This window comes from Uloborus diversus, chromosome 4, assembly GCF_026930045.1.
Source record: "Uloborus diversus isolate 005 chromosome 4, Udiv.v.3.1, whole genome shotgun sequence".
Taxonomy (NCBI): Eukaryota; Metazoa; Arthropoda; class Arachnida; order Araneae; family Uloboridae; genus Uloborus; species Uloborus diversus.
Genome location: NC_072734.1, coordinates 16101372 through 16119766, shown reverse-complemented (window position 1 = coordinate 16119766; position 18395 = coordinate 16101372). Strand labels below are relative to the sequence as shown.

At 36.2% G+C, this 18395-nt stretch overlaps 1 protein-coding gene across 1 annotated transcript in view; it reads right to left on the bottom strand.

Annotated features, from left to right (window-relative positions):
• LOC129221509 (protein still life, isoform SIF type 1-like) overlaps positions 1-18395 on the bottom strand; it is a 251783-nt gene that overhangs the window by 67268 nt on the left and 166120 nt on the right. Inside the window, exons 10-14 of the mRNA XM_054856000.1 lie at positions 15022-15289; positions 13402-13545; positions 11926-12108; positions 11656-11843; positions 2660-2753 (exon numbers count right to left, since the gene is read on the bottom strand). Of these exons, the coding sequence (XP_054711975.1) occupies positions 2660-2753; positions 11656-11843; positions 11926-12108; positions 13402-13545; positions 15022-15289 (877 nt within the window). The remainder of the gene's footprint in view (positions 1-2659; positions 2754-11655; positions 11844-11925; positions 12109-13401; positions 13546-15021; positions 15290-18395) is intronic.

Here is an 18395-nt window from a genome sequence, read left to right as displayed (position 1 = left end):
CCCATATAGAAAGAGATTAGAAACCAAAAAGTATTACGAAAGTAAACAATTAATGCAGAACACACAGTAAGTTGTTCTGAAGCAGCCATTTTCACGATGTTGAATTCGGAATTCATAAATTTTTGGTTCGCTTCGAACGGCATTTTCATTTTGTACCGTTTTTTCTATACATTAGTACATATTAAGTTCAGTTTCGTGACATTTCCAGCATTTGTTGACATTTTTGTCACATAGTGCACATACGTGGCAGACTGTCAAGAGTAACGTTTAACACTAGATAATTTATTTCTATGACTATATGATTGGATATCCAAAGAAATCATGCATTTAATTCATTCGTCATGGAAATGATTTACCTGATATGCGAAATCTTGTCAAGATACATTATTCTTTCACATAATTTTAAAACCATAACACTATAAACAGATTTTTGGCGAACTTTTATTTTTTATTGTTCAAATTCTTAACGTTCTTTCTGGATTTTTCAATCTGTTCTGCGATAAATATTTTCAAGAAAATTTATTTGCATACTGTCTATTTCAGTAGGATACTGTAGTAACAAAGGTTATTTAAATCATTTATGTGGAATTAGGTTAAGGAAAAGTGTCCAGTCAATGTTGTTAAGTTCGTTTTTTTTTCCATTGAATTGAAAAACTGATTCAAATTCACTCAGAACAAAATAAATAAAATGTGTACTCACAGTTTATATATGGTGGTAGTTTTCTTTTCAGTTGATTGACCATTATTTCTTTTTGCTTATCGAATTCTGTAATCTTACTATCATTTTATTCCACTCATGATAAAAATTAAAAATGGTTTAACTAAAAATGCGAAAACTCGCCAAGGCTACTTTGCTTGCACAATACTAAAACTACTATAACCCTAAACAAATTTGGCGAAACCTTTCAGCTGAGAATAAAAGGAATAAAGTAAATTCTTTCTCGGTTAAACATTTTTCATTTTGTTCTACGATAATAAATTCAAGAAAATATTTTGCATACTGTCCATTCCAACTAAATGCTGCTGTAAAATATGATTAGTTAAATTAATTTAAGATTAAAAAAAACTCATATTCTTACAAATTCATACAAAACAATAAAAAATTTTACCTGGTATTACGTTATCCAATTTTGTTAATCCAGACTTTTCTTGTTTACGCTTCCACCATTTAATACTTTTTTGAAAGAAATAAGAAAAACTAACATTATTTTGAGAAGCTCGAGAATACTACTAAGGGACGAATTAATTTCTGTAGCTGAAAGCAAACTAAGACACATCGATTGCGTTAATAAATACTCAGAACAAACTGCCTGTGTTCACGTCAACAGACACACGTGATGCGCAACGTGGCAATGTTTTAGGTGCAGACGCAGTTTTATAAATCACCGCAAGGTAGCGTATTCGAGCGCTGGAGTTCCGAATTCCTGATTTATCTCAAAAGCAAAGCAAAGAATGAAAATTGAAAATTATTTTAAAAGCCTTGCTTAAAATAATTACAAACATTTATCTGTTACCAAACACAAGATGGCAACAGTTAAAATTTTTAAATCATTGAGATAATATTTCGGATCATTTCCATGCAATTAAAAGCACGAGCTGAACGCAGACGACAGTCTGTTACGATTTATCTTTCTTATTGTTGCAATTAAAAAGCTATTTTTAATCACACAAATAAAAAAAAAATCAGCCCCCCATGGAGTGATTGGCGCCAAAATTGAACCAACGCCTGTTTACATATGGATTCATATTTATTCCAAATTTCATCCAGAACGTAGCATTACTTCTTGAGATATGGCACTCACAATGGAGAAAAAAGAACGTTCGATTACGCCACCCCCTTTTCAGCTGTTGACACCAAAATAGAATCATTTCTTATACCCTCTAAGGGCTACTTGTCGATAAATTTCCGTTTGATTACGTTGATTATTTATTGAGATACAGCAGTCACAATTGACGGCAAAAAATGTTCTATAGCTCAACCACCGTTTGAGCTATTGACACCAAAATTGAATCAGGATCTGTACTTGTTAGGGACAACATATGGACCAAATTTTGTCTGATTCCGCCAGTTACTTCCTGGGGAATAGCAGTCACGCAAAACTCAAAAAACGTCCCATTGCTCCACCCCCCTTGGAGGAATTCGCGCCAAAAACCAATGGGCACAAGTACACATAGGGGCACATATGTGTACCAAATTTCGTTCGATTTCATGCGGTAGTTTTTGCTGTAGAGAGACCACAAAAAACTGGTCACACACAGACGTGACACACATACACACACACACATACACACAGACAGACAGACATTTTCCAAAAATAGTCGAAATGGACTCAGCACACCTCAAAATGTTCAAATCCGTCAAAATTCGAAAATTTGCACGAATCCAATACTTTCTTCTATTTGTCAGATATAGAAGATAGTAAAAAACCTTGCTTCTCAACAAAAAAAAAAAAAAAAAAAAAAAAAAAAAATTGGAGTTCTTGAAGTATATTATTTTGAGAATCCACAGATGCTGTTCCAGGAATATCGATTACGAACTTGATATTGACAATGCAAGACAAAGCTGCCCATTGCTGGTTAACTGTGACCATAACTAGTTATTTACCCTATTAGATTAAAAAAAGAAAAAAAAAATTCGATTAAGTTTCTAGGCACTTACCTGTCCTTCGGGAAGGTGCACCTTGACCGTCCGTCCGACTACAGTGGGAAGCTCTGAGTTTTGGCTCGAAGTGGCCGAAAGGCTGAGGGATCTTCTGAAACAGACGCCAGAAAGAAGTGAGCAAAATTACTCGTTAAACTCTCAAAGAGATGTACAATTGAGGGAGTTAAGACTATGAAACAGACGGTACTGAGCAATTCTCGTGCTTATTTTCTGTTACAAACTGTTACAAAGGGTGTCACAAAATTAACGCAAGATTTGAATTTGCCACCATTTTTTCCATAAATTGTTGGCAGCCATGAAAAAAGAACAATTTGACAGTTGAGAGTTTAGGGTTAGTAAAAATGGGGCGTTATTGTACCATACAGCTAGAGAGAGTGAAACATTTCAATTACTGCATAAGGCATTTCCTAGCCACGTACTCTCTCATTTCGGTCATCAGAATTGGCGCCCTAGATCGTGTGATTTAACATTTTTAAATTTCTTCTTATGGGGTTATTTGAATTCAAAGGTCTATGTCAACAAGCCCACAACCACCCGTGCATTACCGTGTTGCGATACCGAGAGCCAATAACTAACTGCTTGACCAGCCTCAACTTTCATTATTTTTGAAACAATTGTTCAATAATGAAAGCGCGTTATTGTATTGTATAACGCTCCATTTTTGATTACTCTAAACTCTCAGCTGTCAAATTGTTCTTTTTTCAGGGTTGCCAACCATTTGTTGCAAAAATGGCGGCAAATTCAAATCTTGCGTTAATTTTGGGACACCCTTTATATATATTTTCAGATCTCACCGAATGCTACGTTTAACAGTTTTTCAGACTGGGTGATTTCGTGCGTGAAAAGTTATTTATATTAATCTATAATATTAACTAAAACTAACAAAAAAAAAATACTAAGCACTTTTCATAATGCACTCAAAAGGACATAACTTTTCTGGGTCAGAAAGGACAATTTAAGTATTCCTGTACTTTTCAAAAATTCCAAGAATATTACACCACAAACGAAGAAAAGTGCGGCTCAAGTCATGAAGATGATTTCTCTCTCTTATCATTACCTAGCTTTCAATCATAACTTTGAGTGTTGAAACATGCATATTTTTCTTATTAGGAAAGTTTGGTTTAAAAATGACTTGAACCGCCCTTTTCTTCGTTTGTAGCGTCATTTTCTTGGAATTTTTGAAAACTACAGGAATACTTACACTGCCCTTTCTGACACAGAAAAGTTATTTTGTCCTTTTGAGTGTATTATGAAAAGTGTTTAGTTTTTTTTTAAATTCTGTTACTTTATTCTTTTTAGTGTAAATGTATTTCAGAAACAGAATAATGTTACAATCATGAAGCTTCACCCTATTTTCATATAAATGCTCCATACTAAAACGGAAAAAAAAACCTATATACTTATCTAAAACTTAAAGCAGTTAGCGCTAAAAATTAATCCTTGTTCCTCTCTAGGATTTATTTGTTTGCTAATTTAATTTAAACCATTTAAATATTAAAGGTTTTCCAAACTAATTAATATTTCAAAACATACAAGTTACTCGTGATAAAGATCCTAATATGTCTCTTTACTTAGCTCCGTTACCGATTATTGGCGTAGATGAGAGCATTGATAGGGAATACATTTCATGCTTGCTCCAGAGAAGCCATCATTTAAAACTTTCATTATGATTACTATTAATATTACTGTTGTAAGGCAACGAATATTTGTAACAAAGGGATTTATATTCAATGGGGAAATTACATGAAAATTGCTGTTTTTCGTCCAAACCGAAATAATAATTTTATTTTAGAATGTTAATGTTTCAGCGTTAAGTTGTATGTTAAGATTAAGCAAAAAATTTAGTGAAATTCCGAAGTCTCTAAGTGGTCTAGTTGCTGAGATATAAACAAAATCAGGCCTCAAATTTTTCCGCGACAAACAAGCCAAGTATAATAAAAGTGCTTAAAAAATGAACTTTGTTTTAAAAAAAATAGAGCACAGCACAAAATGTTTGCTCAAATGAATAGCACTAGAGCTAGATTATAATAGCATGGGGCCCGGGACAGTCGTTTTATCAGGGGCTATTTATGCATTACTTTGACAATCAGAAAGAATGAAAGTGTCACAAGATTAAATTATGAAATTGCTATGCCAATTTTTGGCCAGATGTGAACGGGAAGTTCTGTGAAGAAGTATTACAACAAAGCTTTTACCTAATTACTAGAATTCCTTTTCTCATTTTCTTAATTTTGCTGTGATGAAGGCACCATAATATTTGTTTGTTTTCTTAACCTTAATCTCCCCTAAACTAACAACGGAAACAAAGTTGTCTAAAAAATAAAGAAATTAAAAAAGAAAAAAACTATAATTTCTAAAAAAACGAGCTGATGTGTACATCACATGACTTCCTTTTACTCCAATTTAATGTCATTTCCCCATTATTGGCAATTTTAATGTGATTCAATTGTTTACTCTCTAAATATCACCAATAGTGACCAAATTAAAACCAAATTAAAAAAAAAAAATTAAAGACCGCCAAATCTGTCACCAAGCTGGCGACAAAACTTGGCGACCAAAAGGCTGGCGATATATCGCCAAGTGTCCGACAAATTATAACACCACTTGAGTTTACATCGAAATTAACAATGATTTCCCCCCAAAAAGGGGCAAAAGACCCTCTTAGGAACATCCGAATGCAACCAAAAGGAAAGGTGCACAACTAGACCCCACTAGGAGTCTACGTAACAAATTTCAACTTTATAGGACATACCGTTTTTGAGTTATGCGAGACACATACGCACATACATACGTATATACGAACGTCACGAGAAAATTCGATGTAATTAACTCTGGGGTCATCAAAATGGATATTTCGGGTGTCTTTACGTTCCTAGGCATATATCCACGTGTGGTCGGGTCGAAAAAAAAACTCAACAATCATTTGGGGGTGAGAAAAATGGAAATTAAGGCCGATTTTTGAGTGAAAGTTTTTTCGCAAATACAATACTTCCTTTTTTGTAAAAAGAAGTAAAAATGAAGATACAAAAGAATTAAATAAAAAAATATTCTTAATGCTACATTATATGTAGAAAACTTGATTTTTTCCCCCATTCCCACGTCCCAGTCGTTGAACCTTAATTTTGGCGATTTATACTGGAAAATAACGTAGTAACAACAAAGCAGAGAGGACACGTTGTTTTCTTGCGATTGATACTACGATCGCAGTAAAAACACTTTTACGGAATTCATTATCGGAATTTAGATACAAGTAGCTTGGCGTTAAAAATGGTTACAAAGTTAGGAGTTCAGAGACTTTTTTGGTGACAATCTAAAAAAACATTTTAAGCATGATCGGATTTAGAGGGGACCTTAGCATACTCGACGTTAAATCCCGGTTATCACAAATTTGCCATTTCAACTGCGCTTGCGCGCGGACTTAGCTGATTTCAAAAATCTTGCTAAAATTAGTTACAAACATTTTAAATTTGGTAATAAACATGAGATAGCAACAGATAAAAATTAGAAATCACAACGTTTTCTCTGATTTAGTTTTTAGGCCTCGGTAAAGATTGAATTTTGCGTCTTAATTATTAATGGTTTCGGTGTCTGATTTGTCTGTCCTTTTTCAGGACGAAACTGTGTACCACAGAAGAGCGTACTAGAATTGCAGCATCACTTCTAATACAAAGCCGAACCCTCAACCTAAATAAAAATGTATAATACTAAGTTGTTTACGCCTAACGTAAAATACCGCAAAAGACGGATTTCTGTACTAATATTCCAATCATTTTTGAAGTACTGTTAAAAATTTTCGGGAAAATTTACGGTAATTGTTACTGGCATCCATGTTGCCAGTAACTATTACCGTAAAAATCAAATACTACTGTAAAATTTTACGGTATCCTCGGTAGGCCGCAGCAACCAATTGGCGCTGGGATCGCTTATTTCTCCGGTATAAATTACCGTAAAAATCGGCTATGCGTTAGTCCGTCATTTTACAGTAACAATTACTAGAAAATCTTCCTGAATTTTTAACAGTGTACACAACGTGTTTTACAGTTATGTTAAATAAATATTTCCAAACTAACAAATATTGAAGTGTCATTTTTCTCTTAAGTTTATCAGTTATTCTCATATCCGTAGTTTCATATAATACATCACGAAATCGCTGTGAAAATATTCTAATCGCATTCATTTATTAGGTGGGACTCTCTCTCAGCCTAAATATAAACAATCAACACGAAATCTTAAAACAGAAAGCCCAAAAAGCTAAGTCCGCGCGCAAGGGCAGTTGAAATGGCAAATTTGTGATAACCGGGGGCCGTGGTAGCCTGATCGGTAAGGCATTGGACTCGGGACCGGAGGGCCTCGGGTTCGATCCTCGCTGGTCGAAGACCCACCGTCGTCATTAAAGGGGACTGGGCGACGTTAAATATGCTCGTGGTCTCAATGTCCTCCAAGTGAAACGATACCTCTGGGGGTGCTAGTTCTAGGTAGCTATTAGCTCCTGGGCTAGTTCGAAATTCTCACTAACTGTTCGATCCGGTGATGGTGCTGCCATCTATCGGTATATAAAATAACAGAGGCAAGGCACATAGTATGCAGTCCTCGACATAAATACAGTTGAAGTCAGTTGTGACTCTTGAATAGAATAGAATTGTGATAACCGGGATTTAACGTCTAGTCCTTAGCATCCCCCCTTTTATATATTAAGTCGTAAATATCGATTAGATGAACTTTCGATCGGGACGTTATTAGCTGAAAAGGAAATAAACCCTTCCTTGTTGCATCGGGGGTTAAAAGACACACGTCGATAAGACACACAAAGTGAATCTTCTGAATTACAGGTAAATATTTTTATTATTCCTTAATCACTTTCGAATAGCATAGATTGGGTTTACCCTTCACTTAATTAAATAAAATTATATATGTATGTGTCACTGTGCATCATCTTCGTCCTTAAGAAAAGAAATTATCGTTTTCGTGCACTGTAAAAATTTTTGTGCAACCATACTCCATAAAATTGGTAGCAGCTTAGCTGCCTCCATAGCTCTGGAGTAACTTAACTGATTTAACTGGTGTAAAGTTACACATCGCTTGTGAAAGGTTACACCATGGTGATGTAACTATAACGTAACGAATCATTTCTGCGTACGGTTACACCAGAATTTTCTGTACGCTTACAGACAAATTACTTGAAAGTTCATGCATTAGCAAAAATACATCTTTCATCTGACTTTCTTGAACGATTCATAAAGTACATGCTTTTTAACGACCAATAAACACCAATGGGGTCGTTTCCAAAATTTTAAAAGCATTTTTTATTTATTTATTTATTTATTTATTTGAAAGATCATGCTTAAAAACATAGGAGCTGAACATTTTTTAAATAATTTATTTAAGTTTAATATTTAAAAAAACACTTAAATCGGTGCGCTTTCATTGTTTACACTTCTGTCGTGTAACATCACAAATGATGAAATGCCATTCAATGTTGCCAATCACAGAACAAAATATTTAATTCGCATCTTTACTCACGTGCATTGGCAACGATATGGTTGATAGCAAGCGTAGAGCGCAATTTTAATTCGCTGCTTGATTATCATAACGTGGAAATGTAGTAGAAAGATGCGGCAAATTTCATCATTTCTGACGTTATCAACACCACGCCGTGTTTAAAAAAATCGGACATTTAAAAAAATCTATTTAAAAAAAAACTATTGGGAAAATAAAAGAATTTCCTGGATCCATGTTTTTTTTTTTTTTTGCTCATTCTATCCATTTCAATGACTAAAAGTAGTACTTTTGACTGAAGGAAACCATCCCATTATTTCAATGTGCACACAAGACATTTTTATTGCACTAAAAGCGGAAATGATCTGAGTGGGACCCGAACCCATAACGCGACTCTCTGACAGGTTGCAGGGCAAGAGCTTTTACTGCTCGGTCAACAAAGACGGGTTTCATTTCGCTAATAAGAGTTTAACTGCTCTACACCGATTTTGATCTTCATGCAAGCGCATTGAATTCTACTGAAACCATGGTGCAAGGTTCCCCCAGCAATTTGAATTTAAAAAAAATGATGCTACACACTTCAGAATTCGTGTAACAGTACACCCATTAATTCTGGTAACCTTACACATTTTTTTTTACTGTGCACAGATAATAATATTGCCGCACAGTGCAATCTGACTGACAATCATACTGGCCCAATCGGCAGAATGCAAAGCTTCTAACACATCGGACCTCGAGTCGCGGTCAAGATATTACATGCATATTCACAACAAAATTATGCATTTTTAATTAAGAAAAAGATTGTAAAAAACGATAACACTACATAATACTCGAAATGCGTTAGTTATACACACATGTGTCAACGGAGGCTCTGTTGATAACCAACAGCAGTATTCAACACAGTACACGCAACTACGGTCAACGTGAAAGAAAGAAAGTGAGAAAAGAGCATGTGTGCGATTTTTCGTCACACAAAAACAACTAGTCATCTCTGTCACACAAAAGTTTGCCAATCAGAATTTCAAACCAATAAAAAATTTCCCTTTAAAAAAAGAAAACTAAACAGAATGATTTTTCGGGTTTTTAAGCCATAGGCCACCTGCAATATTTCTGGCTATCGCTTTACCTGACAGGTTCCAAGATTCTGTAGACCACAATGAGCTTAAAAAAAATTCTGGAAATATTTATGAATAACTCGGTTGTAATCTTCATTAAGCAGAGCCTAGTCTCAGATTTGATGGCACTGAATCTGATTGGACTTTTCTATTTTCTTTCCTCTTTGTTTTTAAGAGTCAGGCTAATAGCTGCATTCTGACGTGCCGAAACCCATAATTTATAAAAGTTTCTATATTGAGCAATTACGATTGCTTATTATTCTTACTTCGCTGTATTTTGGCGTTACGTTGATTTTATTTTCTCCCCGCCTACCTCTGCAGCACCACCGTCGACCGGCCTCACGATGCTGCTCCTTTAGCGAAAATCTTCTCCAGATTGCGTCCATATCCTACACGCATACATACACACACGCATGCCTACACACACACAGACACAAACACACGCACCCACACACTCATGCCTGCACACAGACACAAACACACGCTTACACACACACTCACACACACACCTGCACACAGACACAAACACACATACACATATACACACACATACCCACATACATAGACACATGCCTGTACACAAACACACATATATACACACACATACCCACATACACACACATACCCACATACATAGACACATGCCTGTACAGAAACACACATATATACACACACATATCCACATACACAGACACATGCCTGCACACAAACACAAACAAACATACACATATATACACACACATACCCACATACACAGACACACACACGCCTACATACACGCATACCCCCCCCCCCCACACACACATGCCTGTACACACGCAAAAAAAACGTGATTGCGAAAAACATAATTTGAATTCAAAATGTCAAAATTCTAATTGTTATTATTTTTCAATTTCTTTCGCTTGTTATCTAGACGTTTCATAATAATAACAATGTAAACATTGCCTTAAAAAACTCAGGTAGCTTCTGCACGATTTTTTTTTTCATTTCATTCCCGGAAATAAAGGAAATAGAGATAAAGTCTCATAGCTGAAGCTCCATTCAACACTTGGCAAAATACAAGAGACAACATTAGAGTGAACATTGTCAAAAAACTGAAGAACGTTTTCTTGTCAAACCGTATTCCCCTTCAGTGGATATCCTCTTGTCTAGACATTGCTGGTAATGAGATTCCCGACTAGCTACGACGGGTGCCCAGGTCAGGTCTTTGTGCATTCTTCCACCACAGAAGTACAGTTGGTATCAGAGAAAACATTCGGGTATCTCTCTGATCCTTGATTGCCGCAAGCAGGATCAGACCACCATCACCCGCTTCCTCAGGGGGCATCCGAGATGTTTGACATCTTTTGGGGATTCGAGCCCTTCGAAGTTTCCTCTAAATGTCCTTTCAGTGGATATCCTGTTGTCTAGACATTGCTGGTAATGAGATTCCCGACTAGCTATGACGTGTGCAGGTCAGTTCTTTGTACATTCTTCATCTTTTACATAGCTGGAATAGGACCAATGGCTTCCACCACCGAAGTACAGTGGTATCAGAGAAAACATCCGGGTATCTCTCTGATCCTTGATTGCCGCAGGCAGGATCAGACCAACATCACCCGCTTCCTCGGGGGCATCCGAGATGTTTGACATCTTTTAGGGATTCAAGCACTTCGAAGTTTCCTTTAAATGTTCCCTTGGAGCAGGTTTCCCCTGGTCACGTAACTGCAATTTTGGGGCTCTCCAAGCATGACTTACATTAAAATATGTAGTTGGTGTTGGAGGACTAGTATTTGGAGGGTCCCGGATTCGATGCAGCCGATCGAAGATCCACCCTGCTCGCTAATGGTAAGTGAGGCACGTTGAGTATTTTCAGGGTCACGAAGTATTTCAAGTTCCCATTGCAAACAATATTTCTGGGGCTAGTGAGTCAGGAGTTACTCGGTTCTTGGTCTGGATCAAAAACGAAAAGCTCTCTTCAGGGCGCACTCACGTGTAGTAGTAGGTGTGGGCATCCCTGGAGTAAAGGGTGCATAAGATCATGGACCTTATTTAGCTCTGCTATACTTTGGGGATTCGCAACAATAACAGAAAAGTTTTAAACGATGTGGGTTTCATTGCTTCAGATTGTAACAATCAGATACAAACGAAGAAGGAGCCAATCAGAAGCAGAGCTATAAAGATTAGAAATTAAAATCAAGGAGAAAGTGTTAGTCATAGACATCTCAGATGGACAAAAAATATAGGCTTGTAAACAAATTCCATTATTGACCCTAGATTCTGAAAGAGTTGGTCCTGATTAAAAAAAAAGAATTATTCAAGCTTCATAAAAAAGGTTATACCAACGATGGTTAAGCAAAAATTCTTCAGTGTAGGGGATATATTGTCATATTTGAAACTCACTTGCTGCTGTTGGACCTTGAGAGCGTGTGTAGGCGGGGCCTTCGTTTGGTGGCACCCCGCCCCGACAGCAAGTTCGTCAGCAGGGAGGGGCTTCGGGCACATATGAAGGCATGGAAGGAGGAGACCGTGAACACGCCCAACCGATTCAGGGTCGCCTTCGTCCCCTTGGACACATGCGTCAACAGGCTCTGTCCAGAAAAAGGATTTGAGTTTTAATCCAAGTAATTTAAAAATCACTTCAGTAAAGAGTTTATAAAAAAACTAACTCACTTTCGGGTTCGGCAACTCCGAGTTTTGCAGAGAGGCCATGTAGCAGCGCAACCGGAACTGGCCGCAGTGAAGGCGTTCCAAATTCTCCTCCCACTGGGAGATCTGAGCTGTTAGAGACTGACGACTGTCCGAATCGGCCACCACCGTCAGCTGCAACTCTGCCATGTGTTTCATCCGGGAGTCCTGGAAGAAACAAGATAAAGTGATTCAACTTTTGCTGCTACTCTTCACATTTGAGTGTGCTACGATGTTCGTTTTCGATCAAAATGACATGAATGCTATGAAATTCAAGATGTTATTATACAGCGTGTTCTGTTTTAACCTGCAAGACTTTTATTTTCGCAACTGTTAGTCCTAGATGTACACTTTCAATTGCAAAAATGTTCAAAAACAGATACAGGGTTAGGATATTGACTGCTTGAAGTGAAAATAAAAATGAGTCAAAAAATACAAAATTTAACTGTTTATATGGGCCCCATGTCTCCTAACTTATGTTTAGGTTAATAATCTCTATTGAAAAATAATTCCACCACAAAAGTTTGAAATTAATACAATACATTTGCGACATTTTAGTACAATACACTTTGCGACACAAAAGTTGAAATTATGTGTCGCAAAGTGACAATACATTTAATTTTTTTTATAGTTTTTCTGTTCTGTGTTTTTGCATGGATAAAATACGACATTAATGTGCAGAAAACGAAAGGTAAAAACTGATGATCTTCGAAGAAACAAATAAAAAATACAGGCAAACAGCTCACTAGCGAACGTATGAATTTAAGGACTCTTTGGTATCAATGATTAGCATTGGTCATTTTCAAACATTGTTCAATATATCGTCATCTCAGAACAACACCAAGACATCTAATCCCTGGAATAACACTAAGCTGTCCTACTGTTGCTCTGAAGCGACGATATTTTGGTCACATCACATGTTTCAACTCATTCTGATTCTAGAAAAAAAGTTTTAATGATGTGTTTTTCTCCTGATGAAGAGCGTAATAAATTGAGAACTTGATAATGCTCAGATAAAAACAGTCCATTGCATAAGAGAAGTTTAGTGACCAAATAAGTCTCTCTTACAAAATTTCTCTTCTCTCAGAAGAGAAATTTTGTATTAAGAGTGTATTGTATCTACTTTATTACAATACTTTTTAATACACTCTTATTGTATTAAGAGTGTATTGTATCTCTATGTATTATACTTTCTTAAGAGAACGTATAATACATAGAGAGAGAAAGAGAGCTTTATTGAGGAATTTCTTCACTGTCACGTGAGTGGACCATCCGTCCTCTTTTTATCCGATTATTCCTTCATAGCTAAAAAATCTATAAACAACCTTCTATTGTAATTCCATTTAAAACAAACAGCGGTAAAAATTGGCACATGAAAATAAGGCAAAACTTTTTTTTACGTTGGTGTACAGAAAAATGTCTTGTGCTTTATGAATCAAATATCTGATATAGGATTCTTACCGACTCAATGTCTTTCTCCAGCCTGAATATTTCCTCCTGTAAGAGATGTAGAGTGCCCGTCTTGCCTCGATGGCGTGCGAAAGCTGCCGCGCATGCGCTGTGGATGCTGTGAATCCAGTTCTCCAACTCAACCTGGCACGGGGCCTGAAAGAACAAGAAGGACATTTTTGATCACTCAATGGGCTCTCAGACACACATTTAAAAAGTTAATACAAAATTTAAAAACATTCAGTATACATAAAGGCTTAATTTGGCCTTAATTGGTAAAATCTCGCTTTGAGTGGGAAAAAAAATATCTGATTACAGTTTCTCCATTCACATCAGGTGAAAACTCGTGGCAATCCTCAGGCTCTACGCTAAAACGTCGAGTGATGGGGAGAAAAGTCTAGTAGTCCACTAGTTCAAGAGTGAGACGTCTTTTTCATATTTAAAAGGTCACGTTAAATTTGTCAGTTGAGCAAACGACCGCACGAAATAGCTTCAATGTTATTCTTCTATACATAAAATAAGTTGTCATATTTTTTATACACATATCAAAGAAACGGAATAGTTTTACATTATAAAATGTAAATCTAATAATAATATGAATACATCATAAACACAATTATTCTAACTGAACATATGAATGTAACCGAACATACTGCTGACAGAGCGAACAGAATATGGGTTTTAAGTCCTTTACCTTTCCTCTCCCTTAAAGAACATGAAAGACCTTTTTGGAGATTGTTTTGGAATTTTTCTTTTCCAGGTTTTAGCTTTGGGTTTTTTCTTTTTCGTATCTAACCTATTTTCCTGAATAGCCTCATCACCTCCCATAGCCCGTAGTCATATGATTGTTTCTCCAACGTTGGTAGAGCAGTATTTATGAGAATTTGTATATTTACTTTTAAGGCTGCTAAAAAAAAACGTCATGAGACTCTAGTTGCCCACCTTTGGACTAGTTCCTTCAACTCTCATGTCAATACTACAATTTGGATAAGTCCCGAAATAAGGTATCAGTGTCAAATAAAATAAGGATTTCGCGGCAAGTTTCATCACTACACGATTAAAAAAAAAAAAACATTTTGCACTAACAGTTGTTCCAACATACTAACTACAGGAGATGATGCTTACTTTCACTACATTTTGGTACAGCATCGAGATTTCTTTCTCTCCCGCTTTCGTCTTTTAGAATAAAATTTTGATATCAGAAATAGCACTTTTTATCAGTTTACCTGAAATCCTTTTGGTCGGTAGGCCTATGCGTGGAGTGACAGTATAAAAAACAGTAAAATGAAACACCATCCTTCATTTTTCTGGTAAATACTATGATCAATATTTTTAAAGGTCTCGTGATTTGAACTAGTAGTTCAAGTGCCCCACCATCTTTGACACTGAGCAGTCAGACAACAAAGACAGTGAAGCAAGTTACATATCATTATTGAAGCTGTAATATAGTCGAACTTCCAGGTGCAATAGGTTGCTCCTTGACAAGCATTTTCTAATTTGCACGTCGAGTTATGGTACAAGCTGCCAAACCCCGGATTGATTATGCAACCTTTGGTGCTTGCCAGAAAACTAAAACTAGGGCCCCAACTGATTTAAAGTTTAGCCACTTTGTTTTTACAGTGATGGTCTGACCTGGAAAAGGTAGGCATCTCCAAAGGCGGTGCTCAGGCAGAAGATGAAGTCCCTTTTCGGATGTTCTGGAATGGGCTGCATGACTGCCCCGTCCACGATGATCAGGTGCTTGGGCGTGGTGTCGATGGCCCGTCCCTCCCGACTTTCGCACGGGTAGAAGAGGAGGGTCGTCCCCTTCAGACACACCCAGTATCCTTTCCAGCCGCGCTTCCGGGCCAATTCCACCTGCTGACGTTTGCGGAGGAGCCACTTCTTCACGCTCAGAAATCTACACAACAAGAAGAACCATTATTACAAGAAAAGGTCATCAAAAATCTGATGTGGACATCAGCAGGGCCTGATTGCAGAATGGGTGAATTAGGTCGAGGTCTAGAGCTCCATCTTTTAAGGTTCCCCAAATGACAAAACTTGTTATAGCCAATGGTAAAATTCTTTTAGCCAACTGTAAGGTTTGACTACAGAGGCCCAAAAAAGCATCTGGAGCAGGGATCCCCAATTTCTAAATCGGAGCCAGGATATCACATGTACACATTTTAAATACGGGGGTGGGGGGTTCAAAGTAAAAGTCGTGCATCAATGCTCTTATATACGTATATACAAGAATTGTCCAACATAGAATATGCCACTGCTTACGTTAAGGCCTCATACATTTCAGGCAGTTAGTGGAATACACGTTCCGAGAACGTCTTCTGACAACTCTTTGACTGGCGTTTTTCGTTGTCTTTACACGAGGCAACTCAGTTGAATCAACTTTTCTTCTAAGCCGAATTTATTCGAACAGCTGCTCCACAACACTGTTAAAACTGAACAGAGTTGATTCTTGACTAGTTTACTCGTGGATAGAGCAAACGCTCGGAGTGTCCCTATGAGTGGGCTGTGGTGGCCTGATCGGTAAGGCATCGGACTTGTGATCGGAGGGTCCCGAGTTCGATCCTAGCCGGTCGAAGTTCATTAATGGTGACTTAAGGACATTAAATATACTCGTGGTCACAATGTGCTCCAAGTGAAACAATATCTCTGGGGGTGCTGGACTTCGGATCATAAACAGGGTGGCGACAGGAACTGTGAAAAAAAGTTCCCTGATTAAGTGCACCAAATTTCCCTGATTTACGTTATTAATGATAATGGTTTTCTTTCTTTGCTCTACTTGAAATCCATTGTATGTTTGTATAAAATGCAGTATTTTAAACTTTTTAAGTTGGGTAAAGTTGTTGAACTAAAGATATATTTTAAAAAGATGTTACTTTTTTAATAAAATGGTTTTTAAAAAAATATCAAGTCAATTTTTTGGGGGAACCCCCCCCCCCCTTCCCTACAAAACAGTATATTAAATTTTTCTACATGGAAAGATTATAGAAAATTAAAAAAAAGAAAATACTTTACTTCTAGAAACAACTTAGCATACGAATTTTAAGAAACTTTTAAAATTACTCTTAAAAACATATGTGTATTTATGATAGAACTAAAAGGTAATTGAAATAATTTTGAACTAAGTTTTCAAACAGTATAATAATTGTTGCAAGAATAACAAGTAATAGTGAAAGAATAGAAGTAATGTAGTTATTCTTATATAACTAATTGACATATTTATGCAAAATAGATGAAACCATTTGACATCCATTCATAGGGAGCTTTTCTCTAATCAAGAAAGTAGGTTTTAATGAATGAATACAGCATTTTAACAATAAAAAATTAAAGATATTTACTTTAGTACACAAGTTAACACTATTTCAAATGATTTCAGTATGTAACAAAAAAAAAATTCTTAGATTGCTTTTGTAGCAAACAACTTTGAAATGCAAGGAAAAATGAAGCAATTAGTTAATTTCAAAATATATAAAAGAGGAATACAACATAAAATTAAAGAATCACTTAAGTCTGTAGAAAAGAAAACCTTTATAATCTGCGGTGACAACAAATAGTATAACTGCAAAAAACAAAGTTTTTTTAATTGAAAGTTCAATTTTAGCAATTAAATTAAAAACGCGAAGTAGTAATAACTTTTAAGCTTTTATAGTATTAATTCAAAAACCAAAGATTTCTTCTTGAAATCTTGATTACAGTACGTTAATTACTTCGAGACAATGGAATAATGGCAGCTAAGGCATTAATGAAGGCTTCCTCTTTGCTTGTATGGTTTTTTTATTTTACGTAGCATTGAAAATGTAAAAGGAAATTTCAAGCTAGGTAAAATAAACAACCTAACAGACACAGAAGCAATCATAGATAGTTCATCCTGTGGTTAATAAGTTAAGATTCAATACTTTGACGTTGAGGAGAAAAGGTGGATAAATATGCGGCAGTGTATAATCGCATCTCATTAATTTTACTTTTTTATATTTTGAACAGATATTTGGCGGAAAATGCGTAGGGAATTAGAGTACTTAATTTTGTAAAGCAAAAAAAAAATTTTTTTTCTTCATAAAATCAATTTTTCCTGATTTTTCGTTATTTTTTCAAAATTCCCTGATATTTCCCTGACTTTTCCCTGATTAATAAAGTTCCCTGATTTTTCCCTGATCTCCCTGATCTGTCGCCACCCTGATAAAATCAGTATTGTCTTCTGGGCCCTATCCAACTAGTTAAACTACAAATAGGTAAGAGGGACCCTGGAGTTAAAAGTGTCCCGAGTTTAATCAACTGAAAAGTTGATTACAATCATCTCCTGACAAAAGTCCGTTCGAAAGTTGATTCAACCAAGATGCCTCGAGTAAATGAGACCTAATGCTGTACTGAGCTCGAGTTATTAAACTGTCAGACATTTGTACCAGCTTCATTTAAAGGACAGATGCAAAGTTTAAAATTTTCAATAGCCTGCTGCTTCTGTTGAAATGTGGCAGGATACTTTTTTTGCCTAACTAAATCGTCAGTTCTGCCATAGGTAAAAATCACTGGGAAATGGATCAGATGATCGAGACGACCAGGAGATTTAACTGCCTTAGCCGATTGTCCTCTCCTCACCAAAATCTCATACACTAAGATGATAGATAAGGTGATGTGTGTTATTTCTTCGTCTTGTTGAAAATATCCATGCACTTTCCCATACAACGACATTCCCTTTTTTTCAGCTAATCTTGAATTTATATTGTTACAAATTCTGTAAATAGTAATTATTTTTGTGATTAATTTGCCTTAATCTAGCTAAATTTGGCGTTTGTTAAATTATCTTTCATCTAAAATTACTGTAGTAGCGTAACCTGTAAATAGTTTCTTGTAATGAATATACAGCCCCCGTACATTCGGCTGAAGTATACGGTCCCCTCATTTCTGAATGACAAAATTTGTGAATGAAAAGAAATAAGAAAGTGTAGAACGGTGTTGCATTTTCTGGAATAGTTGAGAGGTCTCTTTCGATGTCTATAAATAGCTGTTAC